The 26,305-nt window shown below is 42.8% G+C and overlaps 1 protein-coding gene across 1 annotated transcript in view; it reads left to right on the top strand.

The window, feature by feature from the left end:
- Positions 1 to 26,305, top strand: part of syngap1a (synaptic Ras GTPase activating protein 1a) — a 77,295-nt gene that overhangs the window by 7,754 nt on the left and 43,236 nt on the right. Inside the window, exon 3 of the mRNA XM_056260267.1 lies at positions 10,560 to 10,665. Within this exon, the coding sequence (XP_056116242.1) occupies positions 10,560 to 10,665 (106 nt within the window). The remainder of the gene's footprint in view (positions 1 to 10,559; positions 10,666 to 26,305) is intronic.

Here is a 26,305-nt window from a genome sequence, read left to right as displayed (position 1 = left end):
TAATCATTTAGCAAACGCTTTTATCCAAAGTGACTTAGAAATGAGGAGAGCAATACAAGCAATCAAACCAAGAAAAGAGGCAACAGTATGCAAGTGGTGTGATGAGTCCCAGTTAGTCTAGGGCTACGTCTACATTCATCTGGATACAATTTAAAATGGCGTTTTCGTTTAAAAACGCTCTCCGTCCACACTAGCGTTTTCCAAAAGTTTCTAATCCACACTGAAATGCCTGAAAACGCTAAATTCACCTTACTAAAGGGGAAACCCTCACAAAAGCTCACCTAGATGATATAGACGGAAAAATAAATAATAAAGTTATCGCGCAATTCTTCTGGCAGGATAATTTTATTTAGCAGAATATCTCATCATTCACTGATCGTCCAGGTCGCTCTCACTCACTATTATATGTTTGGTCTAAAACTGCTCATGTTTCGCCGCAGGACAGCAGATGTGTGTGACTTCTGTCATCTGTGCAGGACTGTGATATGAAGAGTGTGTGAAGTAACATATTTCTGCAACTGTATGAAAGTGAATAGCACATAACAGGCACAATACTGCTATAAACATGAATATCTGTATATATATACACTCACCGGCCACTTTATTAGGTACCCCATCCTAGTAACGGGTTGGACCCCCTTTTGCCGTCAGAACTGCCTCAATTCTTCGTGGCATAGATTCAACAAGGTGCTGGAAGCATTCCTCAGGGAGTTTGGTCCATATTGACATGATGGCATCACACAGTTGCCGCAGATTTGTCGGCTGCACATCCATGATGCGAATCTCCCGTTCCACCACATCCCAAAGATGCTCTATTGGGTTGAGATCTGGTGACTGTGGAGGCCATTTTAGTACAGTGAACTCATTGTCATGTTCAAGAAACCAATTTGAAATGATTAGAGCTTTGTGACATGGTGGAAGTAGCCATCAGAGGATGGGTACATGGTGGCCATAAAGGGATGGACATGGTCAGAAACAATGCTCAGGTAGGCCGTGGCATTTAAACGATGCCCAATTGGCACTAAGGGGCCTAAAGTGTGCCAGGAAAACATCCCCCACACCATTACACCACCACCACCAGCCTGCACAGTGGTAACAAGGCATGATGGTTCCATGTTCTCATTCTGTTTACGCCAAATTCTGACTCTAACATCTGAATGTCTCAACAGAAATCGAGACTCATCAGACCAGGCAACATTTTTCCAGTCTTCAACTGTTCAATTTTGGTGAGCTCTTGCAAATTGTAGCCTCTTTTTCCTATTTGTAGTGGAGATGAGTGGTACCCGGTGGAGTCTTCTGCTGTTGTAGCCCATCCGCCTCAAGGTTGTGCGTGTTGTGGCTTCACAAATGCTTTGCTGCATACCTCGGTTGTAACGAGTGGTTATTTCAGTCACTGTTGCCCTTCTATCAGCTCGAACCAGTCTGGCCATTCTCCTCTGACCTCTGGCATCAACAAGGCATTTCCGCCCACAGAACTGCCGCTCACTGGATGTTTTTTCTTTTTCGGACCATTCTCTGTAAACCCTAGAGATGGTTGTGCGTGAAAATCCCAGTAGATTAGCAGTTTCTGAAATACTCAGACCAGCCCTTCTGGCACCAACAATCATGCCACGTTCAAAGTCACTCAAATCAACTTTCTTCCCCATACTGATGCTCGGTTTGAACTGCAGGAGATTGTCTTGACCATGTCTACATGCCTAAATGCACTGAGTTGCCGCCATGTGATTGGCTGCTTAGAAATTAAGTGTTAACGGGCAGTTGGACAGGTGTACCTAATAAAGTGGCCGGTGGGTGTATATCACATGACTAAACTTACATCATCATTTTTAAATACCTCTGTTTAGACAGTCCACTCTACAACGCGAAATCTGCATCTTCAAATTTATCCACTTTGGAGAGCGTTTTCAAAAAGCTTCGTTTTCATTAATAAAAACGCTGTCTCAGTGTGACGGAAGAGAAAACGGAGAGATAGATGCGTTTTCAAATGAAAAAACATATTAGTGTGGGCATGATCTAGTACAGTCCATGTAGCAAGGTTTGTTTTTAAATAGATATATTGAATAGTAAGGGTTAGTATGAATGGGTCAAGTGTTCATCAGTTTCTTGAATATGGCTAAAGACTCAGGTTGAGTTACGCAGCTCATTCCTCCAGCAGGAACAGTCCAGATGAAGGTCTGTGAAAGTGATTCTGTGTCTCTTTGGGATGATGGCACCACAAGACACCGTTCACCGGCAGAACACAAGCTTCTGGAGACACATCGGTCTGGAGTAGTGAGTTTAGGTATAGAGGAGCAGAGCCAGTGGTTGTTCTGTAGGAAAACATCAGTGCCTTGAATTTGATGCGAGCGGAAATTAGCAACCAGTGCAAGTTTATGAGGAGAGGAGTGAGGTGTGTCTCTTCGGCTCGATAAACACACTCTTGCTGCAGCATCTGGATCAGTTGCAGAGGTTTGACTGATGCTGGAAGGAGAGAGCATTACAAGAGTCCAGCCTGGAGAGAACAAGAGATTGGACCAGGAGTTGTGTAGCTCTGATAGGAAGGGCCTGATCCTCCTAATGTTGTATAAAGCAAATCTACAAGACTACAGTTCTAGCAAGTCTGTGAAGTTCAACTGATCATCAATCACAACTCCAAGGTTCCTGGCTGTCCTGGATGGAGTTATGGATGATGAACCTACAGCTGAATATAGAGGTTCTGATGAAGTGATTGGTTGTGTGAAAACACAAGCAGTTCTGTCTTCATAAGGCTGAGTTGAAGGTCCTTCATCCAGCAAGAAATGTCAAGATGCGAGCGATCTGCTACTGTCAGATCATCTGGTTGGAAAAAGAGGTATAGTTTTGTGTCATCAGCATAGCAGTGATCGGAAAAACATGTAGATGGAGAAGAGAAGCGGTCCCAGCACTGAGCCCTGAGGCACTCCAGTAGCTAGATGATATCACTAGCTATGTTTCCATCCACACGTTTTTATCCGAATTAAGTGATATCGAATGAAAAATGCCTTATGGAAACAGTAAAATTCGATTGAATTTCATGAATATCGACTCAAATGAAATACGTTCGGTCTCATCGGATTTTATCTTGATCGATATACGGCTTATGCGATAAACGCTGCTGGAAACGTTATTTGCCGAATAAATAATGAATTGCGATTAAGTTTTAGGTCATTTTATGGTTGCCACCCGCTACAAAACATAGAAGAAGAAGTTTTAGTTAATTTCTGCCCAGTATTTCCGCTCTGTTTGCGCACACATGTGGGTGTCAACAAAGACAGATGTAAGTGGACAAAGCAAAAAAATGCTTGAACCAAAGGGTTTCCGTGAGGTGTTTCTGAACCGCGATCTCCCAGAACTGATGGAGCGCTGCCGTTCCCACACCACAGGCGCCTCCGTTGTCTTTGGGCATTTACGTGCATCTGCATCATCATAGCCATGTGGTGATAGCGTCGTTGTTTTCTTATTATAGCTTGTTATTACATGGCTTGGTTGAATTCTAATGTAGAATGCGGTCTGTTATTTCTTGATAACACACCGCTGCTAAGTATAACACACCGTTGCCATGAACAACAGAGCGTTGCCATGGACGCAGTTCAGAGACGGAACGGACTATTTTCTTTAGCGGAAGCAATACAGTCGTTTTTTAAATCAATAAACTCCTTTTTAAATCAATATTTTGTGTCAAATTATTGATTTATTTGGTAGGTAGCCATGTAATAAGCGGGATAATGTATAGCGAGGCAATTGTTATAGCTAACCCCTTCAGGCTAACAACCGCCTCGCTATACATTATCCCTTACATATGTCGCTATCAGCTGGCACATAAGCACTATTAGGCTACAACTTGTGCAATATTGATTATTTGTTGGTAGATGGCGCGATCCATTTTGTCTAGCAAAACTTTGTTCGCAAATGTTTGCTTGAATGTTGTGCGATTCAGTGCGAAAATGAATGGAAACACCTTAAAATGTCTCAAATCAATTCGATATACCAATTTGATCGCAAAACAGCATGTGACGTCATTATGCACAGGTTTTTATTCGCTTTAAAGCCGTTGGATGGAAACACACTTTCACCAGCTTTATTCGCATGAGTTTTTTTTACCGAACTTCAGATAATTCGATTGACAAGTGGATGGAAACTTGGCTAGTGATGGGAAAAGCCATGTTTCTGAATGACAGATCCTAGTGATGACATGTAGATGGAGAACAGAAGCGGCCCCAGCACTGAGCCCTGAGGCACTCCAGTAGCTAGATGATAACAGTGATGGGATAAACCATGTTTCTGAATCACAGATCCTAGTGATGTCATGTAGATGGAGAACAGAAGCGGCCCCAGCACTGAGCCCTGAGGCACTCCAGTAGCTAGATGATAACAGTGATGGGAAAACCATGTTTCTGAATCTCAGATCCTAGTGATGACATGTAGATGGAGAAGAGAAGCGGTCCCATCACTGAGCCCTGAGGCCCTCCAGTTGCTAGATGATAACAGTGATGGGAAAAGCATGTTTCTGAATCTCAGATCCTAGTGATGACATGTAGATGGAGAAGAGAAGCGGTCCCATCACTGAGCCCTGAGGCACTCCAGTAGCTAGATGATAACAGTGATGGGAAAAGCATGTTTCTGAATCTCAGATCCTAGTGATGACATGTAGATGGAGAAGAGAAGCGGTCCCATCACTGAGCCCTGAGGCCCTCCAGTAGCTAGATGATAACAGTGATGGGAAAAGCATGTTTCTGAATCTCAGATCCTAGTGATGACATGTAGATGGAGAAGAGAAGCGGTCCCAGCACTGAGCCCTGAGGCACTCCAGTAGCTAGATGATAACAGTGATGGGAGAACCCATGTTTCTGAATCACAGATCCTAGTGAAGATATGTAGATGGAGAACAGAAGCGGTCCCAGCACTGAGCCCTGAGGCACTCCAGTAGCTAGATGATAACAGTGACGGGGAAACCATGTTTCTGAATCACAGATCCTAGTGATGACATGTAGATGGAGAAGAGAAGCGGTCCCAGCACTGAGGCCTGAGGCACTCCAGTAGCTAGATGATAACAGTGATGGGATAAACCATGTTTCTGAATCACAGATCCTAGTGATGACATGTAGATGGAGAAGAGAAGCGGTCCCAGCACTGAGCCCTGAGGCACTCCAGTAGCTAGATGATAACAGTGACGGGGAAACCATGTTTCTGAATCACAGATCCCAGTGATGACATGTAGATGGAGAAGATAAGCTGCCCCAGCACTGAGCCCTGAGGCACTCCAGTAGCTAGATGATAACAGTGATGGGAAAACCATGTTTCTGAATCACAGATCCTAGTGATGACATGTAGATGGAGAAGAGAAGCTGCCCCAGCACTGAGCCCTGAGCCACTCCAGTAGCTAGATGATAACAGTGATGGGAAAACCATGTTTCTGAATCACAGATCCTAGTGAAGACATGTAGATGGAGAAGAGAAGCGGCCCCAGCACTGAGCCCTGAGGCACTACAGTAGCTAGATGATAACAGTGATGGGAAAACCATGTTTCTGAATCACAGATCCTAGTGATGACATGTAGATGGAGAAGAGAAGCAGTCCCAGCACTGAGCCCTGAGGCACTCCAGTAGCTAGATGATAACAGTGATGGGAAAACCATGTTTCTGAATCACAGATCCTAGTGATGACATGTAGATGGAGAACAGAAAGGGTCCCAGCACTTAGCCCTGAGGCACTCCAGTAGCTAGATGATAACAGTGATGGGAGAAACCATGTTTCTGAATGACAGATCCTAGTGATGACATGTAGATGGAGAAGAGAAGCGGTCCCATCACTGAGCCCTGAGGCACTCCAGTAGCTAGTTGATAACAGTGACGGGGACACCATGTTTCTGAATGACAGATCCCAGTGATGATATGTAGATGGAGAACAGAAGCGGCCCCAGCACTGAGCCCCGAGGCACTCCAGTAGCTAGATGATAACAGTGATGGGATAAACCATGTTTCTGAATGACAGATCCCAGTGATGATATGTAGATGGAGAACAGAAGCGGCCCCAGCACTGAGCCCCGAGGCACTCCAGTAGCTAGATGATAACAGTGATGGGATAAACCATGTTTCTGAATCACAGATCCTAGTGATGTCATGTAGATGGAGAACAGAAGCGGCCCCAGCACTGAGCCCTGAGGCACTCCAGTAGCTAGATGATAACAGTGATGGGAAAACCATGTTTCTGAATCACAGGTCCTAGTGATGTCATGTAGATGGAGAACAGAAGCGGCCCCAGCACTGAGCCCTGAGGCACTCCAGTAGCTAGATGATAACAGTGATGGGATAAACCATGTTTCTGAATCACAGATCCTAGTGATGTCATGTAGATGGAGAACAGAAGCGGCCCCAGCACTGAGCCCTGAGGCACTCCAGTAGCTAGATGATAACAGTGATGGGAAAACCATGTTTCTGAATCTCAGATCCTAGTGATGACATGTAGATGGAGAAGAGAAGCGGTCCCATCACTGAGCCCTGAGGCCCTCCAGTTGCTAGATGATAACAGTGATGGGAAAAGCATGTTTCTGAATCTCAGATCCTAGTGATGACATGTAGATGGAGAAGAGAAGCGGTCCCATCACTGAGCCCTGAGGCCCTCCAGTAGCTAGATGATAACAGTGATGGGAAAAGCATGTTTCTGAATCTCAGATCCTAGTGATGACATGTAGATGGAGAAGAGAAGCGGTCCCATCACTGAGCCCTGAGGCCCTCCAGTAGCTAGATGATAACAGTGATGGGAGAACCCATGTTTCTGAATCACAGATCCTAGTGAAGATATGTAGATGGATACCAGAAGCGGTCCCAGCACTGAGCCCTGAGGCACTCCAGTAGCTAGATGATAACAGTGACGGGGAAACCATGTTTCTGAATCACAGATCCTAGTGATGACATGTAGATGGAGAAGAGAAGCGGTCCCAGCACTGAGGCCTGAGGCACTCCAGTAGCTAGATGATAACAGTGATGGGATAAACCATGTTTCTGAATCACAGATCCTAGTGATGACATGTAGATGGAGAAGAGAAGCGGTCCCAGCACTGAGCCCTGAGGCACTCCAGTAGCTAGATGATAACAGTGACGGGGAAACCATGTTTCTGAATCACAGATCCCAGTGATGACATGTAGATGGAGAAGAGAAGCTGCCCCAGCACTGAGCCCTGAGGCACTCCAGTAGCTAGATGATAACAGTGATGGGAAAACCATGTTTCTGAATCACAGATCCTAGTGAAGACATGTAGATGGAGAAGAGAAGCGGCCCCAGCACTGAGCCCTGAGGCACTACAGTAGCTAGATGATAACAGTGATGGGAAAACCATGTTTCTGAATCACAGATCCTAGTGATGACATGTAGATGGAGAACAGAAGCGGCCCCAGCACTGAGCCCTGAGGCACTCCAGTAGCTAGATGATAACAGTGATGGGAAAACCATGTTTCTGAATCACAGATCCTAGTGATGACATGTAGATGGAGAAGAGAAGCAGTCCCAGCACTGAGCCCTGAGGCACTCCAGTAGCTAGATGATAACAGTGATGGGAAAACCATGTTTCTGAATCACAGATCCTAGTGATGACATGTAGATGGAGAACAGATGGGGTCCCAGCACTTAGCCCTGAGGCACTCCAGTAGCTAGATGATAACAGTGATGGGAGAAACCATGTTTCTGAATGACAGGTCCTAGTGATGACATGTAGATGGAGAAGAGAAGCGGTCCCATCACTGAGCCCTGAGGCACTCCAGTAGCTAGTTGATAACAGTGACGGGGACACCATGTTTCTGAATGACAGATCCCAGTGATGATATGTAGATGGAGAAGAGAAGCGGCCCCATCACTGAGCCCTGAGGCACTCCAGTAGCTAGATGATAACAGTGACGGGGAAACCATGTTTCTGAATGACAGATCCCAGTGATGACATGTAGATGGAGAAGAGAAGCGGTCCCAGCACTGAGCCCTGAGGCATTCCAGTAGCTAGATGATAACAGTGACGGGGAAACCATGTTTCTGAATGACAGATCCCAGTGATGACATGTAGATGGAGAAGAGAAGCGGTCCCAGCACTGAGCCCTGAGGCACTCCAGTAGCTAGATGATAACAGTGATGGGAAAACCATGTTTCTGAATCACAGATCCTAGTGATGACGTGTAGATGGAGAAGAGAAGCGGCCCCATCACTGAGCCCTGAGGCACTCCAGTAGCTAGTTGATAACAGTGACGGGGACACCATGTTTCTGAATGACAGATCCCAGTGATGATATGTAGATGGAGAAGAGAAGCGGCCCCATCACTGAGCCCTGAGGCACTCCAGTAGCTAGATGATAACAGTGACGGGGAAACCATGTTTCTGAATGACAGATCCCAGTGATGACATGTAGATGGAGAAGAGAAGCGGTCCCAGCACTGAGCCCTGAGGCACTCCAGTAGCTAGATGATGACAGTGATGGGAAAACCATGTTTCTGAATCACAGATCCTAGTGATGACATGTAGATGGAGAAGAGAAGCGGCCCCATCACTGAGCCCTGAGGCACTCCAGTAGCTAGATGATAACAGTGATGGGATAAACCATGTTTCTGAATGACAGACACTTGTGATGACATGTAGATGGAGAAGAGAAGCGGTCCCAGCACTGAGCCCTGAGGCACTCCAGTAGCTAGATGATAACAGTGATGGGAAAACCATGTTTCTGAATCACAGATCCCAGTGATGACATGTAGATGGAGAAGAGAAGCGGTCCCAGCACTGAGCCCTGAGGCACTCCAGTAGCTAGATGATAACAGCGATGGGAAAAGCATGTTTCTGAATCACAGATCCCAGTGATGACATGTAGATGGAGAAGAGAAGCGGTCCCAGCACTGAGCCCTGAGGCACTCCAGTAGCTAGATGATGACAGTGATGGGAAAACCATGTTTCTGAATCACAGATCCTAGTGATGACATGTAGATGGAGAAGAGAAGCGGCCCCATCACTGAGCCCTGAGGCACTCCAGTAGCTAGATGATAACAGTGATGGGATAAACCATGTTTCTGAATGACAGACACTTGTGATGACATGTAGATGGAGAAGAGAAGCGGTCCCAGCACTGAGCCCTGAGGCACTCCAGTAGCTAGATGATAACAGTGATGGGAAAACCATGTTTCTGAATCCCAGATCCCAGTGATGACATGTAGATGGAGAAGAGAAGCGGTCCCAGCACTGAGCCCTGAGGCACTCCAGTAGATAGATGATAACAGTGATGGGAGAAACCATGTTTCTGAATCACAGATCCCAGTGATGACATGTAGATGGAGAAGAGAAGCGGTCCCAGCACTGAGCCCTGAGGCACTCCAGTAGCTAGATGATAACAGTGATGGGAAAACCATGTTTCTGAATCACAGATCCCAGTGATGACATGTAGATGGAGAAGAAAAGCGGTCCCAGCACTGAGCCCTGAGGCACTCCAGTAGCTAGATGATAACAGTGATGGGAAAACCATGTTTCTGAATCACAGATCCCAGTGATGACATGTAGATGGAGAAGAGAAGCGGTCCCAGCACTGAGCCCTGAGGCACTCCAGTAGCTAGATGATAACAGCGATGGGAAAAGCATGTTTCTGAATCACAGATCCCAGTGATGACATGTAGATGGAGAAGAGAAGCGGTCCCAGCACTGAGCCCTGAGGCACTCCAGTAGCTAGATGATAACAGTGATGGGAAAACCATGTTTCTGAATCACAGATCCTAGTGATGACATGTAGATGGAGAAGAGAAGCGGTCCCAGCACTGAGCCCTGAGGCACTCCAGTAGCTAGAAGTTGGTCTTACACACCTCACCCCTCCAGTGTGAAGAGTGGTGTTGATGAAATGAGTGAGAGCAGGTGAACCTGAAGAAGAAATAGGATGGGGATAGGATCAAGCTGACAGGTAGTAGGTGATTGGAAAGAACGAGTTTGGAGACTTCTGCCTCTGAAAGTGTGTTTGCCGTTAAGATGTGTGTGTCAGTTTGTGGTGTGGAGAATTGGGCGCTGATGGTGATCGTTTTATTTATGAAGAATGTGGCAAAATCGTCAGCTGTTAGGGTTGATGAAGGAGGAGGAGGGTTAAGAAGAGAGGAGAAGGTTTTGAAATGCTTGCGAGAGTCAGGAGATTTTTTCAACTTTGTTGTGATAGTAAGTAATTTTAGCAGTAGAGACATTAGCATAGAATGAGGAGAGGAGGGATTGATACAGTCCAAGGTCAGCGAGATCTTTCGATTTGTGCCACTTCCTCTCTCCAGCCCTGAGTTTAGAACGATGTTTGAGGAGAACATCAGATAACCAGGGGGCAGAGGGGCAAAGTTGTCTAAACAAGATGTTACGGTTGAGAAATAGTATTGGTTGCACTGTTAGTATCAAGTGATGAGAGCTGATCAGGGGGAGGAAGTGTGGATGAGGAGAGACGGGAGGGGGAGAGGGAGCGTAGCTTACGCCTAAAAGTGACCTGTGCTTTAGACATTAAAATTAATTGTCTATATATATATATACAGTAGATGAGGAGTTGTATGATAAATGTGTTTTTTTGTTTGTGTTGTCAGGTTCATCCATTGCTGATGAATGATCACCGTCACGTCTCTCACCGACACAAACTGCTGCGCAGGACCGTCAGCGTACCTGCAGATAGCAGACCCCATCCTGAGACAGGTACACACACACACACACACACACACACACACACATATACACACACACACACTTATATACACTCACACACTTATATACTATCTCACACACACACACACACACACACACACTTATATACTATCTCACACACACACACACACACACACGCACACACACACACACACACACTTATATACACACACACACTTATATACAAACACACTCAATCACACACACACACACACATATACTTGTATACCCACACACACTCAGCCACACACACACACACACACACACACACACACACACAGACACACACATACACAATTACACACATACATACACACACACCCCCCCCCCACACACACACACACACATTCCGTTCACACCCAGAATGATAGCTATTTAGCGAAATCAAAGAAAGAACTGGTGTGAAGTCATTTTAAAAAAAAAACAGGCCAAAGCGTAGTTCGTTTCAGGAGTATGAAGAGTTCGCTCGGGTTGGTAAACACCTCTGAACTCCCATTGGTCAGTGACGATGATGTAATAGGTGGGTGTGGCTCTGAGACTCCGCCTTCTTCCAGGCGGTTCATTTCTTCTGTTCAGACACGAGTAAAAACATGAACACACTGGAGAGACGCTTTATTTATTTATTTATTTTAAAGTGATTCCAGCGATGTCGTTCCTCTGTGTCGTTATAGTTTTAAGTGCGCTGTGAACTTCACTATTCTCTCAGAATTAGAGCAATTATTAAAACTTTGTAGTTATAGTTTATTGTTTCACAAAATATTTTAAAAGAATAGCATGCCTTTATGATTATAGTTATTGTTCTTGATGTGAACGACAGGCCCAAGATACTATCCATCGCAAGAGTCTGTGAATTTATTATTATTTATTTGTTTTTCTATGAATGTTAAAGGATTCGTAAACATTTGCGCTTCAAGTCGTTCGTATATTAAGGGGTGTATATATATATAGATGCTTTCAGTGTGTCTCCAAACGTACAGAAATATACATGTTTTATGTGTGAATACAAGCCTGTTCGTCCACAGCAGGAGCTCTTGGTGCCGCATTTACATATTCCTTATTTGACTGTATTTATATTCATACCTAAACACACATATTTACACATAAACATATGCAAAACTCTCTCTCTCACACACACACACACACACACACACACACACTGTCTTACCGTATATGATTATGAATGCTGCCTGTGATGAACACTGATACATGTGATTGTATTTCAGGAGCTGAATCACACACACACACACACACACACACACACACACACTATTCTGCTGGTAACCATGACAATAATTACAGATCGCTGTAACTGTGTGTTAACCGATGGCTCGGGGGAGCGAAAGCACTTTGGCCGACCATCTTTCACTCTCTCTCTCTCTCTTTATTTTTCCTTTTGCTTTATTCTCGCTCTTATTTAATATGGAGGACGGCCATCCACAGATTGAAGGCTTGTGTTGTCATGGAAACTGTAAGTCGTTGTGCCACTAGCCAGCTCCCCCACGGTGAGCCGGTTGGTTCGTTCTGGACTGAACCATCGTTAGCGGGGCTCTGAGTGGGTGTGTGTGACCCGTGTTCAGCTCGTTTATAGCGCGGCGGGTGTGTGTTATTCACAATATTGATGGCCCTTTCATGGATTAATAAAAAAAATTACATAAATAAAAATTATTCTGATTTGAAGCATTCTAAGCATTTACAGAATGCGCCTGACAGCATGGATCACTTCACATGTTATAGGAGAAACGATTTCATGGTGACTTTAAATTTGTTAGTCACTGAATGTAGAAGAACAGCCGTTTAAGTGAATCTAATGTAGTTAATTGCGCCAGTAATATCACTAATATATCTTCTGCCACAGAGTTTATTTTACCTTCTCAATTTAAAAATTCACCGATCTCGTCCAGCGCGGGAATCGAACCCGGGTCTCTCTCTATGATATGAAGAGCAAAAACAGTTAATACGGACTAAGAACATGTCAGTTGGTGAAGTTTCTAATTTTTAATATTAGTTAATCTGACATGTTCTTGAGTTTATTTTACCTGCTCAATTAATAAAGATCAATCGATCTCTTCCAGCGCGGGAATCGAACCCGGGTCGATCTGTATGAAGAGCGCCTGACGGACGGTTAACGCGCCCGAAGTTTCTAATGTTCAATGTTACTGAATCAAGGTTGTGTGTTAATGACGTTCAGATTTTAACAGTGCGCAGTGTGTGTGTGTGTGTGTGTGTGTGTGTGTGTGTGCACGCGCGCGCGCGCATGTGTAGGGGTAGTAGCAGATCTCTGCTTCAGTCTGTCAGACACGCTCTGTAGGGCTGCATGATTTCTTTTGCCAGTGTGAGATGAAGATGAAGATGAGGAGGATGATGCGCGCGCGGTCCGCCCACGCAGGATCATTCCTGACTCGCGCGCTGCGCGTCTAAACCCGTCGCGCTGAATATATCACATTTATTTTCGATGAAGACGATGGTGCGGGAGTAACGGGATGAAGAGCATCAACACCATCGGCGACATGATTACGAACCCGCTGCGGAGCGAACGATGAGAAACGCGTTACCCTGGAAACGGCGGAGACTCGAGCGAGCGCAGGCCGAGGAGAGAGCACCGCAAGCCGGACTGAAGACGCAGGAACACCCGCTGAAGGACGCGGAGCTCCACTTGCGCGAATTATGCATGACATATTCATGATGTTCATATTCATGAGGGATCGAAATGCCTTTTCAATAAGCCAGTGATGAAGAAGATGATGATGAAGAGCACTGCACATGTCCACAGAAGCTGCAAACTTCCCTGCATCACTGGCTCCTGTGAGGAGGACCCTTCATGTCTGACAGAATTAGACAGTGATTGTCCCGCGAGACTGAACTGATCTGAGGACAGTGAGAATGACAGATGAGGGAGGGATAGTTTGACTGATTTTCAATGCAAGTTGCTGGACTGGAGAGACAGACAGCCTGAGGAGAGACAGACAGAAGCGCTGAGGCCTGACGCCTCCTGTCTCTCTTCTTCGGTAAGTCACTGCAGGGACGTTTAAACTCTGAAACTAATATTAATTTGTCCTTGAAAATTAAGTATATCAAAGTAAATTATGTTTTACGTTTTATTTGTTTTGACATTTTCCGCATTGGGCTTAAATATTGAAGAATGTGTTTTCTTGCGCATATATTTAAAGTGCTATTTTAAATACGGTAATGTTGTTTTGGCGTCTTCTACAATAGTTCTACATCATTCAAGGTCAAAAACACGAATTTTCTCATAATCTCCACTGCAGCGTCAGCTCTTTCTCTCAGTGTCTGAAACGCTTTGATTGAAGATTCAGTCTCTCTAAGCTCCGCCTCTCTGAGAGCTGCTCTGCTGTGATTGGTCAGGGAGCAAACGCTCATTATCATATCTGACTCTCAGCTCTTGATCACAGTGATACGAACAGTGACGATGGCGTGGGTTTCACCGTATCAATCTCAGAAAACAGCGTCTCCTCGACACGAACAACACGAGCCGAACTCTTCCAGTCTCAGATACACTACAGTGTTTGAGGGCGGAGCTAAGAGACGCTGTTCAGCCAATCAAGACTAGAGGCGGGCATTATGCAAATTAGTTACAAACCTACGCAGGTTCAGCAGGAAGATAGACTGAATTACTGACGACTCGTTTCAGTTCAGAATCGATTCTTTTGACCTTCTTTAGTCGTGCACTTTGATCTGCACTTTAAAACTTTTCAGACTTTTAACATTCACAAAAAGCTCTATTTCACACTACATGAAATATTCAATAAAGCATATTAGGGGCACTTTAACCTAAATAGCTCTTTATATGCAGGTATTGTGAGTGACGTTTGCAGTGCAGAAACTCACTGGCATGATTGTGATTGGTTGCCAGGTCGCTGCTCTGCGGTTGCTAGGGCGTTCGGGTCAGGCTGGACTGTAGTGTTCTGGTGCAGCAGGTGAAAGTGTTGCATCGCCTGGTAAAGTGAAGCAAACTCTGGACTGAAAAACACGTGATCTGAGGAAGCTTTCGAAGCTGGTGTTCACTCGTTCTTCGTAAGCGTCGGTCTCCTGTGAGGGATTGTGGGATTGACTGTTGAGAACATCAGAAAGTTGAGAGACGCTGAACTTCATGCAAACAAGATGAGAAAGAAATGCAGAGGAGAAAACAGTGGCTTTAAAAGGCAAGCCTGAGTTTCTGGAGGATTTAGTGTCTAAATCGCATCATTTTTTTATTGCTATATTAAATTCAGATTAGGGTTTATCTTTGATCTCAGGCCGGTATAGAGTGACTGCAGCTGCTCGTCTCATTGATTCGGTGTGTGTGTGTGTGTGTGTGTGTGTGATATCTGAGCTGCTTAGTGTGTGTTTAGTGCAGATGCATCAGTGAACGCATCATTTGATCACATCGATGATATCAGTTCATTTCTCTCAGTCTTAGCCTTTTTATGCCATGTTTCTATAATGAATTTAATGCAGAATATAGCTATAATGCATTAAATGTAATTCTTATTGTGCACAAAATACAATTCATATATATATATATATATATATGATGCAAATAATTAAATTTAGTGCAAAGTATTTAATGCATTAAGTTGAATTCTTATAATGCAAAAATATAATACAAAGAATTAAATTCAGTGCATTGAATCATATGCAATATCATGTTTAATTGAATTCTTATAGTGCAAAAAAATATGTAAAATATATAATGCAAACAATGAAATTCACTGCAAAGTATATAATGCGTAAAATTGATTTTTTTATAGTGCAAAAAATATTAAAATATATAATAAATATTACAAAGAATTAAATTTACTGCAAATTATACCCTGCATTAAATTGAATTATTGTAGTGTAAATAATATATAATATACTGTAAAATGCAAAAATATAATGCAAATTAAACATATGGCAAAATGTATAGTGCATTAAACTAAATTCCTATTGTGCAAAAATATAAAATATACTGTATAATGCAAAGAATTAAATTTACTGCAAAGTATATAATGTAATGCATTAAACCGAATTCCTACAGTGCAAAAATATAAGTATATATCATGCAAAAAAAAGTGCTGCATGCTGTGGTAGTTTATAAATGGCTTCTTCGGGCGTTTAAAACCAGCGTCTGGTCCTTTCACAGCCGGCGGAGTCACTGGCACACATGTACAGTAAAGCCAGTTGTGAAATACAGGTAATGAAACCATTTTAATCCAGAATGTCTATTTTTAGGTTTTGGTTGATTCTGCAGAGAAGGATGTGATGTGATCTCCACAGATGTCTGATATATTATTCATATATGATCTTTACTGGCTGTAGATCAACCTTCAGCTAAAAGGGTTCACCAGAAATTAATTCTGTTATCATATTTCAGCGCCAGCAAGGACAAACAGCAGCATAACAACAGTCCATATAACTCATACTTCTGATGCTTTGTGTGAAATTAAGTAACCACTTATAATTTGCCACGGTCGTGGGTTTGATATCCAGGGAATGCATGATAATACATTATACACCATATATAGACTGAAAGCAATGCAAGTCACTTTGGATAAAAGCATCTGACAACTGCATAAATGCCCACAAAGCATCGTCGTATGACTTCAGAACACTTCAGAATTCAAAGTAGCCTATTTCAATTAAAACTATTGGCAACACTTTACTTGAAACCTTTGTCTAATGCATTATAAAGCTATTCGTTAATGCATTATTTCTCTTCATAAATAATTCTAGTTAATATGCATAATATATAATAAAAAACGTATTACAATATTTGCAGATTCCTTGTTACATTTGATATGACATTGGTTGTTTGTCATGTGTTTTAATTCATTATACTTTCTAAAGATGTAACATTGAAATAATACGTGCTATAATGCACTATAAATACAAAATTCTGTCATGTGACTCTGTAGATGACACAGGCTAATAGGTCCTTAAAGGATTAGTTCACCTCAAAATGAAAATTTCCTGATAATTTACTCAAAAAAAAATCGTGACGTTTCCAACGTGATGACGTAATCTCTGGCGCGTCGCAGACCAGCACAAGACGAACAATTGTGGTTAAAAAGTATATAAATGTTTTTTTTTTTGTTTTTTTAAATGACCGATGGTTTCGCTAGATAAGACCCTGTTCCTCAGCTGGGATCGTGCAGAGCTGTTTGAAGCTCTTCATAGCCCTTTGGACTTCAACATGTTGGTTGCAATTGAAGTCCATTGTGTGGAGAAAAATCCTGAAATGTTTTCCTCAAAAAACTTAATTTCTTTTCCACTGAAGAAAGAAAGACATGAACATCTTGGAAGGCATTGGGGTGAATACATTATCAGGAAATTTTCATTTTGAGGTGAACTAATCCTTTAACTCAATTTGCTTGCAAACACATCATTCTCTATAGGGCACAGCTGATTGGTTCCTGCTGTATCAGTAGCCAATTAGCTTAATGCTCAACCTTCAAATACTGGTCAGCATTTGCCTTAGAAGTGCAGCGCTTTCAGAAACCCTCCTCCTTCCCCAGCTCCACTTGTATAGATCTGCTACGGGTAATTCATGCATGTTATATTTTACAACAGCAGCATGTCTTACTTACTCACAGCAGCGTGTCGTGTGTGAATTGGCAGAAGCAAGTCCTGTACTTACCAATAACAGTAACAGCAATAACAGCAGTAGAAATAACAGTAACAGCAATAACAGCAGCAGCCGCAATAACAGTAACAACAATAACAGTAGCAGTAATAACAGTAACAGCAGCAATAACAGCAGCAGCCGCAATAACAGTAACAGCAATAACAGCAGCTGCAATAACAGTAACAGCAGCAGAAATAACAGTAACAGCAGCCATAACAGAAGCAGAAACAGCAATAACAGCAGCAGCAATAACAGTAACAGCAGCAGAAATAACAGTAACAGCAGCCATAACAGAAGCAGCCGCAATAACAGTAACAGCAATAACAGTAACAGCAGCAGCAATAACAGCAGCAGCAGCAATAACAGTTACAGCAATAACACCAGCAGCAGCAGTAATAACAGTAAAAGCAATAACAGCAGCAATAACAGTAACAGCATAACAGTAACAGCAGCAGCAATAACAGTAACAGCAGCAGCAATAACAGTTACAGCAATAACAGCAGCAGCAGTAATAACAGTTACAGCAATAACAGCAGCAATAACAGTAACAGCATAACAGCAACAGCAGCAGCAATAACAGTAACAGCAGCCGCAATATCAGTAACAGCAGCAACAATAACAGTAACAGCAGCAGCAATAACAGTAACAGCAATAACAGTGACAGCAGCAGCAATATCATTAACAGTAGCAGCAATAACAACAGCAGCAATAACAGTAACAGCAGCAGCAATAACAGTAACAGCAGCAGCAATATCAGTAACAGTAGCAGCAATAACAGCAGCAATATCAGTAACAGCAGCAGCAATATCAGTAACAGTAGCAGCAATATCAGTAACAGCAGCAACAATAACAGTAACAGCAATAACAGTGACAGCAGCAGCAATATCATTAACAGTAGCAGCAATAACAGCAGCAGCAATAACAGTAACAGCAGCAGCAATAACAGTAACAGCAGCAGCAATATCAGTAACAGTAGCAGCAATAACAGCAGCAATATCAGTAGCAGCAGCAGCAATATCAGTAACAGTAGCAGCAATATCAGTAACAGCAGCAGCAATAACAGCAGCAATAACAGTAACAGCAGCAGCAATAACAGCAGCAGTAACAGCAGCAGCAATAACAGTAACAGCAGCAATAACAGTGACAGCAGCAGCAATATCAGTAACAGCAGCAGCAGCAATATCAGTAACAGCAGCAGCAATAACAGCATCAATAACAGTAACAGCAGCAGCAATATCAGTAACAGCAGCAGCAATAACAGCATCAATAACAGTAACAGCAGCAACAATAACAGTAACAGCAGCAACAATAACAGTAACAGCAGCAATATCAGTAACAGCAGCAGCAATAACAGTGTTACGACCCTTGGCTCAAGGGAAGCAACAAAAACAAGGGACACACGTAAACCAAATTGTAAGCTCAAAAGTAATATTTATTTAACTACAAAAGTAAGACAAAACTAAATAATAAAATGAAAACATTTAAAGAAAATAGAAGTGTTTCTGTATTCATCAGCAAGATCAGTGTGTAAAGCAAGATGCATGGTCGAAAGTGTAATGCAATGTTGAAGTTGAAATGTAAATGCAAAAAGTAACAAAATACAACGCAAGCAAAAGGCAAAGTCCAAAAGCAAAGTCCAAAACCAAAGTTCCCTCTCCCTTGGCTCAGTTGGTGATCTCTTAAGAAGCGTCTAAGGCACGGTGACAGGTGTTTCCAGTTGACTGCCAATTGAGGCAATTAGTGGGCTCCGGTACCAAACTGCAATTCTCAAAAGCAGCAGCAGAGGTCGTCACACCCCTCCCCATAAGACAGGGACTCCCACAAAGATCCCTGTAACAAGACAAAACTCAATAAACAGGCATAGTATACACCCAAGTACAGGGCCGAAGACAGCTCCCAAAAACGCCAAAGAGAAAAATTCAAATCCAATAGATTAGAGTGCATCAGGAGCGCGTGACAGCGCATCAGCTACCACATTTTCCGATCCTCGTATGTGTCGAATATCCAGACAGAAGGATTGCAAAAATAAGGACCACCGAACCAACCTCTGATTCGGACACTGCAAAGAGTTGAGAAAGGTTAATGGATTATGATCCGTGTAGATCACAATAGGTGCACAGGAATCAAGATAAACAGAAAAGTGCTGCAAGGCCCAAATAAGGGCTAACGCTTCCTTTTCGACCACAGAATAATTACGTTGGTATGTGTTAAACTTTCTCGAAAAGAAACTAACTGGATGGTCTACTCCATCCACATCAGATTGCTGAAGGACAGCTCCAGCTCCAACATTACTGGCATCGACGTGCAACGTGAAAGGTTTGTCAAAGCACGGAGCCATAAGCACAGGCGCTGAACACAGCAAGGATTTCACGTTCTCAAAAGCCAATTCGCAACTGTAAGACCATAAAAACTTCGTCTTACCCTTTAACAAGTCGGTCAACGGTGCCACCACCGTAGAGAAATTTCGACAAAAAGATCGATAATATCCTACCAACCCTAAAAACCTCATAAGCTCTTTCTTTGTCGTTGGGGAAGGAAAATTCTGAATGGCTTGCACTTTAGCCTGTATCGGACGCACTTCGCCGTTCCCTACCACCTTCCCGAGATACGTCACGGTCGCCTTCGCAAACTCACATTTGGCCAAGTTCACTCTAAGTCGAGCATCAGACAAACGTCTCAACACCGAACGCAACCGTTTTAAATGAGACTCCCAACTGTCACTAAAAACGACTAAATCGTCCAAATAGACGGCACAACCCTCAAGGCCACAAATTACTCGGTTCATGAGGCGTTGAAAAGTCGCCGGAGCATTTCGCAGGCCAAAACTCATGACCCGGTAAGAATGTAATCCTGACGGAGTGACAAAAGATGAAATTTCTTGTGCTCTCTTGGTTAAAGGCACCTGCCAATAGCCCTTCAGCAAGTCAAACTTGCTGACGAACTTGGCTGAGCCAACCTGGTCCACACAGTCCTCGACGCGGGGCAAAGGAAAACAGTCCGGTGTTGTTAATGCATTAACTTTACGGAAATCCGTACAAAATCTTACAGTACCGTCCAACTTTCCAACTAAAATACACGGGGAAGCCCATTCAGAAAAAGAAGGTACTGCAATATCGTGATCCTGCATATACTTAATTTCCCTCTCCATCAATTCCCGTTTTTCAGGTGCAACACGATAAAAACGCTGTTTAATAGGTTTTGCATCCCCAACATCGATATCATGTTCAACCCAATCTGTACGCGATGGCACATCATCAAATAATTCGGGAAAACTATGTAATAGGTCACATAACTCCTGGCATCTTACAGGAGATAAATGACGGAGAGTAAACTCCAAGTTGTGCAAGGACTCTGAATTATTCAAACGGCCGCGAAAAACACAATCATCGGGCGAAATGGTCTCCTCTTCCTCACCCACCAAACTCATATTACCCCCACCGATAGAAACGGCCGAAAGTGCTGGATGCAAAGATGTCAAATTTTCTACAGGTTTGGTTTCTTTTTCATAATACGGTTTTAATAGATTTACATGGCACCGTTTAACTGACTTTTTCCGTGATGGCATTGAGACATCATAATTTTCATCAGTCAACTTTCGTTGTACAACAAATGGGCCATCAAATTTTGCTTCAAAAGGAGAAGATACAATAGGCCGTAAGACAAGAACTTGATCGCCTGGTACAAACACTCGATGTTCAACCGTACGATCATAGAATTGCTTCATGTTTTTCTGATGTTTTCCCAGATTTAATTTAGCTAGTTCTCTAACCTGGATGAGTCGATTTTTAAACCCCAAAACATATGACGCCAAGTTTTTAGGAGGCTCTACAGCTTTACCAACCTGCTGAAATACAGACAACAATCCACGAACATTATGGCCAAAGACCAAGTCGTTAGGGCTGAAACCCGTACTCTCCTGGACTACTTCACGTGCAGCTAACATCATCCATGGTAAACCCTCTTCCCAATCTCTATCCAGCTGCACACAGTACGCACGGAGAAGTGACTTTAACGACTGGTGGAATCTCTCCAATGCACCCTGACTTTGTGCATGATACGCAGTAGATTGATTATGCTTAATGTGCAGCTGTTTTAACACCTGCTGGAAGAGATGCGAAGTGAGATTCGAACCTTGATCACTTTGGATGATTTTTGGAATACCAAAAACGGATATAAACTGGGTTAAAGCTTTCACAATAGAACGAGACGTAATGGTACGCAGTGGATATGCCGCAGGAAAACGTGTGTTCAAACACATCACAGTGAATAAATAACTGCTACCAGACTTCGAACGGGGAAGTGGCCCTACGCAATCGACAATAAGTTGCTCGAAAGGTTCACCAGTAGCCTGAATTGGTTTCAACGGAGCAGGTTTCAACACCTGGTTCGGTTTACTCGTTAATTGGCAGGTTTTACATCTCTTAATATAAGCAGAGATGTCTCGTTTTAATCGCGGCCAAAAAAAATATCGCAACAGGCGATCATAAGTCTTACGCACCCCCTGATGACCTAATTGAACATGCGCAATTTCAATCATCATTTGTCGAAATTTAGTAGGAACAACTACTTGGAAAACAGGATCCCCAACAAAATCTTTGTGAGGACTCCATTTTCTCAACAACACTCCATTGTGAACGAAATATCCACGGGAAACGTCACACTCCTCTACCGGAAGAACAGCACTCTGGAAGAGTTCATCCAAAGAGGAGTCAGTCCGCTGTTCTATTCCTAAATCCTCTGCAGAAACAGGAAAAGACAAGGCAGACAAATCAGGCATAAACAACTTAGTGCAGATTTTATCAGATTTTATCTCTTTTTGATCACACACTTCATCCTCATTGGCACGTTTCGTTGCAATTTCCCGGACAGTCCCCAATTTGTTACGACCCTTGGCTCAAGGGAAGCAACAAAAACAAGGGACACACGTAAACCAAATTGTAAGCTCAAAAGCAGCAGCAGAGGTCGTCACAACAGTAACAGCAGCAGCAATAACAGTAACAGCAGCAGCAGCAGCAGCAGCAATAACAGTAACAGCAGCAGCAATAACAGTAACAGCAGCAGCAATAACAGCAGCAGCAATAACAATAACAGCAGCAATAACAGTAACAGCAGCAGCAATAACAATAACAGCAGCAATAACAGTAACAGCAGCAGCAATAACAGTAACAGCAGCAGCAATAACAGTAACAGCAGCAATAACAGCAGCAGCCACAATAACAGTAACAGCAATAACAGCAGCTGCAATAACAGTAACAGCAGCAGAAATAACAGTAACAGCAGCCATAACAGAAGCAGCCGCAATAACAGTAACAGCAATAACAGCAGCAGCAATAACAGTAACAGCAGCAGAAATAACAGTAACAGCAGCCATAACAGAAGCAGCCGTAATAACAGTAACAGCAATAACAGCAGCAGCAGTAATAACAGTAACAGCAATAATAGTAACAGCAGCAGCAATATCAGTAACAGCAGCAATAACAGTAACAGCAGCAATAACAGTAACAGCAGCAATATCAGTAACAGCAGCACCAATAACAGCAGCAATAACAGTAACAGCAATAACAGTAACAACAGCAGCAATAACAATAACAGCAGCAATAACAGTAACAGCAGCAGCAATAACAATAACAGCAGCAATAACAGTAACAGCAGCAGCAATAACAGTAACAGCAGCAGCAATAACAGTAACAGCAGCAGCAGCAATAACAGTAACAGCAGCAGCAATAACAGTAACAGCAGCAGCAGCAATAACAGTAACAGCAGCAGCAATAACAGCAGCAGCAATAACAGTAAAAGCAGCAGCAGCAATAACAGTAACAGCAGCAGCAATATCAGTAACAGCAGCAGCAATAACAGCAGCAGCAATAATAGCAACAGCAATAACAGTAACAGCAGCAGCAATAACAGTAACAACAGCAGCAATATCAGTAACAGCAGCAGCAATAACAGCAGCAGCAATAACAGTAACAGCAGCAGCAATATCAGTAACAGCAGCAGCAATAACAGTAACAGTAGCAGCAATAACAGTAACAGCAGCAGCAATAACAGTAACAGCAGCAACAATAACAGTAACAGCAGCAGCAATAACAGTAACAGCAGCAGCAATAACAATAACAGCAGCGATAACAGTAACAGCAGCAGCAATAACAATAACAGCAGCAATAACAGTAACAGCAGCAGCAATATCAGTAACAGCAGCAGCAGCAGCAATAACAGTAACAGCAGCAGCAATAACAATAACAGCAGCAATAACAGTAACAGCAGCAACAATAACAGTAACAGCAGCAGCAATATCAGTAGCAGCAGCAATATCAGTAACAGCAGCAGCAATAACAGTAACAGCAGCAATAACAGTAACAGCAGCAGCAACAGTAACAGCAGCAGCAATATCAGTAACAGCAGCAGCAATAACAGGAGCAATAACAGTAACAGCAGCAACTATAACAGTAACAGCAGCAGCAATATCAGTAACAGCAGCAACAATAACAGTAACAGCAGCAACAATAACAGTAACAGCAGCAGCAACAGTAACAGCAGCAGCAATAACAGTAACAGCAGCAGCAATAACAATAACAGCAGCAATATCAGTAACAACAGCAGCAATAACAGCAGCAGCAATAACAATAACAGCAGCACTATCAGTAACAATAACAGCAGCAATAACTAACAGCAGCAACAATAACAGTAACAGCAGCAGCAATATCAGTAACAGCAGCAGCAATATCAGTAACAGCAGCAGCAATAACAGCAGCAATAACAGTAACAGCAGCAACAATAACAGTAACAGCAGCAGCAATATCAGTAACAGCAGCAACAATAACAGTAACAGCAGCAATAACAGTAACAGCAGCAGCAATAACAGCAGCAGCAGCAATAACAGCAGCAGCAGCAATAACAGTAACAGCAGCAGCAATATCAGTAACAGCAGCAGCAATATCAGTAACAGCAGCAGCAATAACAGTAACAGCAGCAGCAATATCAGTAACAGCAGCAACAATAACAGTAACAGCAGCAATAACAGTAACAGCAGCAGCAACAGTAACAGCAGCAGCAATATCAGTAACAGCAGCAGCAATAACAGTAACAGCAGCAGCAATAACAGTAACAGCAGCAACAATAACAGTAACAGCAGCAGCAATATCAGTAACAGCAGCAATAACAGTAACAGCAGCAGCAACAGTAACAGCAGCAGCAATAACAGTAACAGCAGCAGCAATAACAATAACAGCAGCAATATCAGTAACAACAGCAGCAATAACAGCAGCAGCAATAACAGCAGCAATATCAGTAACAATAACAGCAGGAATATCAGTAACAGCAGCAGCAATAACAATAACAGCAGCAGCAATATCAGTAACAGCAGCAGCAATAACAGTAACAGCAGCAGCAATAACAGTAACAGCAGCAGCAATAACAGTAACAGCAGCAGCAGCAGCAATAACAGTAACAGCAGCAGCAATAACAGTAACAGCAGCAGTAACAGTAGCAGCAATAACAGTAACAGCAGCAATAACAGTAACAGCAGCAGCAGCAATAACAGTAACAGCAGCAGCAATAACAGTAACAGCAGCAGCAGCAGCAATAACAGTAACAGCAGCAGCAATAACAGTAACAGCAGCAGCAATAACAGTAACAGCAGCAATAACAGTAACAGCAGCAATAACAATAACAGCAGCAATAACAGTAACAGCAGCAGCAATAACAATAACAGCAGCAATAACAGTAACAGCAGCAGCAATAACAGTAACAGCAGCAGTGTAGCAGATCTATTCCGCCAATACCAAACATATCAATATAGTCATATCTATTACCATGCCAAACATTCAGAGAGTTGTCATGACAACTGTGGTTACAATTATTCATACAATACCTGCATTACAAGGCATAATTAATGAAATATTCACTGGCTTCAAGTAAAGTTTACCAAAGTATTTGTATGATGCCCATCAAAAATTATTAACTTGCGTTCCATGCAAACAGTGTTATTTTAGAATTATTTATTGTCAATTAGAGTTTATATTAATATTTCAAATGAACTTTTATTTTTATATTTTCAGTTTTCATTTTGGTTTAATTTTTAGCCATTTTGCTGTTCTTTTTTCATTTTTATTATTGTTTTATAGTATTATTTACGTTTGATAAGTTCAGTTTTTATTCAGTTTGTCCAGTTTTTAGTTTTTATTTACTTCCATTTTCCAATTAATTTTAGTGCTTTAACTTAAACTTATTGCAGTTATTAGTGGCCAAGGCAATGTTTACATATTCATCTAATGTTTTTATTTTGTTTTAGATTTGGCTAACGATAATAGCCGTGCATGGAAACAGCATACGAGCTCAGATTTAGGGGTGAGGGTGAGTGATAATGACAGGCTTGCTGATTGCGTTTAATGGCTGTGTTTGTTGATGATGTTTGTGAGTTGAACACATGGACTGAGGCTAATGTTCTGAGAGCGTGAGGGATGTTTTCTGTGCGCTGAGATGTTTCTGCTCAAACCCGCCCACACAGAGACCCTTCCTCAAGCATCAGATCTGTGTGTGTGTGATACATGTATCAGCGACGCTTTCAGCGATTCCCACCCACACACACACACACACACTTCAGCCTGACATTGCATTAACATCTAGAATGGCGTTCGGTGTGTGTGGGTGTGTTTGTGTGTGTGTGTGTGTGTTTCGTGCGCGACCTGATCTCACTCGGGCGAATTGAAAGTGTAATTTACAATCCGTGATTTTATGACTAATTAAAGTCTTTCCGCCGTTGTTTGCGTCAATCTGCCGTGTGCGGTTGTGTGTGCTTTGCGTGTGCTCAGATCCGTGTGTATTTTTTGCTTAAACGGAGGCAGTTTCCATGACGACCAAACAAAGACCTCGGATTCAGAACAAAACTTCAAGAAACAGAAGGAATAAGAGAGTGTGAGCGGAAACTTTACTGTTCATTAGGGCTGATTACTAAGTTAAGCATCACTAGTACTAAACCTCCAACAATAAGTGTTACTATTACCTTTACTATTACTACACTTTCACCTG

This window comes from Rhinichthys klamathensis, unplaced genomic scaffold, assembly GCF_029890125.1.
Source record: "Rhinichthys klamathensis goyatoka isolate OS25496 unplaced genomic scaffold, OSU_Roscu_1.1 h1tg000176l_1, whole genome shotgun sequence".
In the NCBI taxonomy this organism is placed as follows: domain Eukaryota; kingdom Metazoa; phylum Chordata; class Actinopteri; order Cypriniformes; family Leuciscidae; genus Rhinichthys; species Rhinichthys klamathensis.
The sequence above is the reverse complement of the archived record's forward strand: the minus strand, read 5'-3'. Positions and strand labels throughout refer to the sequence as shown.